The sequence below is a fragment of the Bidens hawaiensis genome, unplaced genomic scaffold (genome assembly GCF_021521415.1).
Source record: "Bidens hawaiensis isolate Kalapana, Puna unplaced genomic scaffold, B.hawaiensis_p1.1 tig00008602_1, whole genome shotgun sequence".
Lineage (NCBI taxonomy): Eukaryota > Viridiplantae > Streptophyta > Magnoliopsida > Asterales > Asteraceae > Bidens > Bidens hawaiensis.
The window spans coordinates 86,322-88,255 of record NW_027491620.1 but is presented as its reverse complement, the minus strand read 5'-3'; the positions used below and the strand labels follow the sequence as shown (position 1 = coordinate 88,255).

General features: G+C 32.4%; 1 protein-coding gene across 1 annotated transcript; it reads left to right on the top strand.

The window, feature by feature from the left end:
- Nucleotides 1–346: 346 nt before the first annotated feature.
- Nucleotides 347–817, top strand: LOC143529608 (uncharacterized). The gene has a single exon (XM_077025369.1). The coding sequence runs from the start codon at nt 347–349 to the stop codon at nt 815–817; it is 471 nt and encodes a 156-aa protein (XP_076881484.1).
- Nucleotides 818–1,934: the final 1,117 nt, after the last annotated feature.

Here is a 1,934-nt window from a genome sequence, read left to right as displayed (position 1 = left end):
TAAATATTACAATTTTAGATATTGTTAATTTTAGTGTATAGTAACCATATAACCGTTTACAATATGTACCAAATTAATGTTGTATTATTTGTTTACGGTTATGATGGAACTGGTAAAACCTTTTTGTGGAAGACACTTTCTGCTTCAATAAGATCGAAAGGAGAAATGGTTTGAATGTTGCTTTAAGCGGCATTGGATCTTTATTATTGTCGGGAGGAAGAACAACACATTCAAGGTTTGGAATTTTTATAAATCTTACTGAGGTTTCATCTTGTGGCATTAAAAAAACACTGGTGATGCTCATTTATTAAAGAAAACAAAGTTATTTATATAGGACGAGGCACCTATGACTCATAAACATGCGTTTGAAGCTTTGGACAGAACCTTGAGAGACATGTTGGGTCAAAATGGTAACATGAATTGTGAAAGGCCATTTGGTGAAAAAGTTGTTGTTTTTGGTGGTGATTTTAGACAAACTCTTCCTATTGTTCAAGGCGGCACGAGGCATGACATTGTTAATGCATCTTTGTGTTCATCCTACCTTTGGGGTATTTGTAAACTAATTAAACTAACAAAAAATATGAGGTTAACCGTTGGAAGTGACAAATTTAAAATACAAGAAACAACAGAGTTCGCTAATTGGCTTTTGGATCTTGGAGAGGGAAAACTTGATGGTCAAAATGATGGTGACGCTACTTTTGATATTCCTGACGATCTTCTTATTAAGGATACCAGTGATCCTATTTCACAATTAATTAACTTTGTATATCCTTGTATCCTCAGAGACTATGAAAATCCAGATTTCTTTAGTGAATGAGCCTTACTCACCAACAAATGAGGTCATTGAGGAAGTTAACGATCGTTTTTGTCCATGTTTCCAGGAGAAGAGAAAGAATACCTTAGCTATGATAGTATATGTCCAGATGAAAATGTTCGTGACACGCTTCAAGAAAATATGTACTCTCCTGATGTTTTAAATGGATTAAAAATTTCTGGAATGCCAAATCACAAGTTAGTACTAAAAGTTGGAGTACCGATCATGCTACTTAGAAATGTTTACAAAAAAAATGGTCTATGTAATGGAACAAGACTATAGGTAAAAAGACTTTATAATCGTGTTATTGAAGTTGTCATATCTGGAACCAATATTGGTGACCACACTTATATTTCAAGAACAAATCTTATACCAACCAATATTGGTGACCGCACAGATTTCAAAGGAGGCAGTTTTCAATTGTTGTTTATTTTGCAATGACAATCAATAAAAGCCAAAGCCAATCACTTTCTAGGGTTGGTTTATTTCTTAGACAACCAGTTTTCGCCCATGGCCAGTTATATGTTGTGTTGTCTAGAGTTAAAACAAGAGGACTCAAAGTACTCATTTTTTATGAAGATGGTCAAGTTTAAAAAAAGATTACGAACGTTGTATATAAAGATATTTTTAGAGAGTTTTGTCATGTAATTCTATTTGTCTTCATTGTAATTTATTAGATGTTTTAAGTGCATCTTTAGATTCATTAACTTTTTTATAATATAATTTATCCAACCCGTGTATCACACGGGTACCTAACCTAGTTTAAAATATGTCAAAATTCACCATTGTTCCAAAGTGTAGTTAAGTACATAATCATTTGAATATAATTTAAGCATACTTAAATAGTGATTAGATTAAGGTTTGAAAGCCATTATTTTTAGTGAAAAAATATGCTCAGAAAATTAACCTACATGCAAGTCGATTTTTTAATGTATTCTAAAACAAATGATGAATGACACGGAAGTCGATTTTTGATTGGAAATTACTTTATCTCATAGTTTTAGTCAAAGTCATTATTTGAATTCGGATTAACTTGTAATTGGAAATCGAGTAGTGGTCAAAGGATAACGTTCTTGATCACTAGAGGTGCAACTGTAACTGCAGTTATAATCGTTCCAAC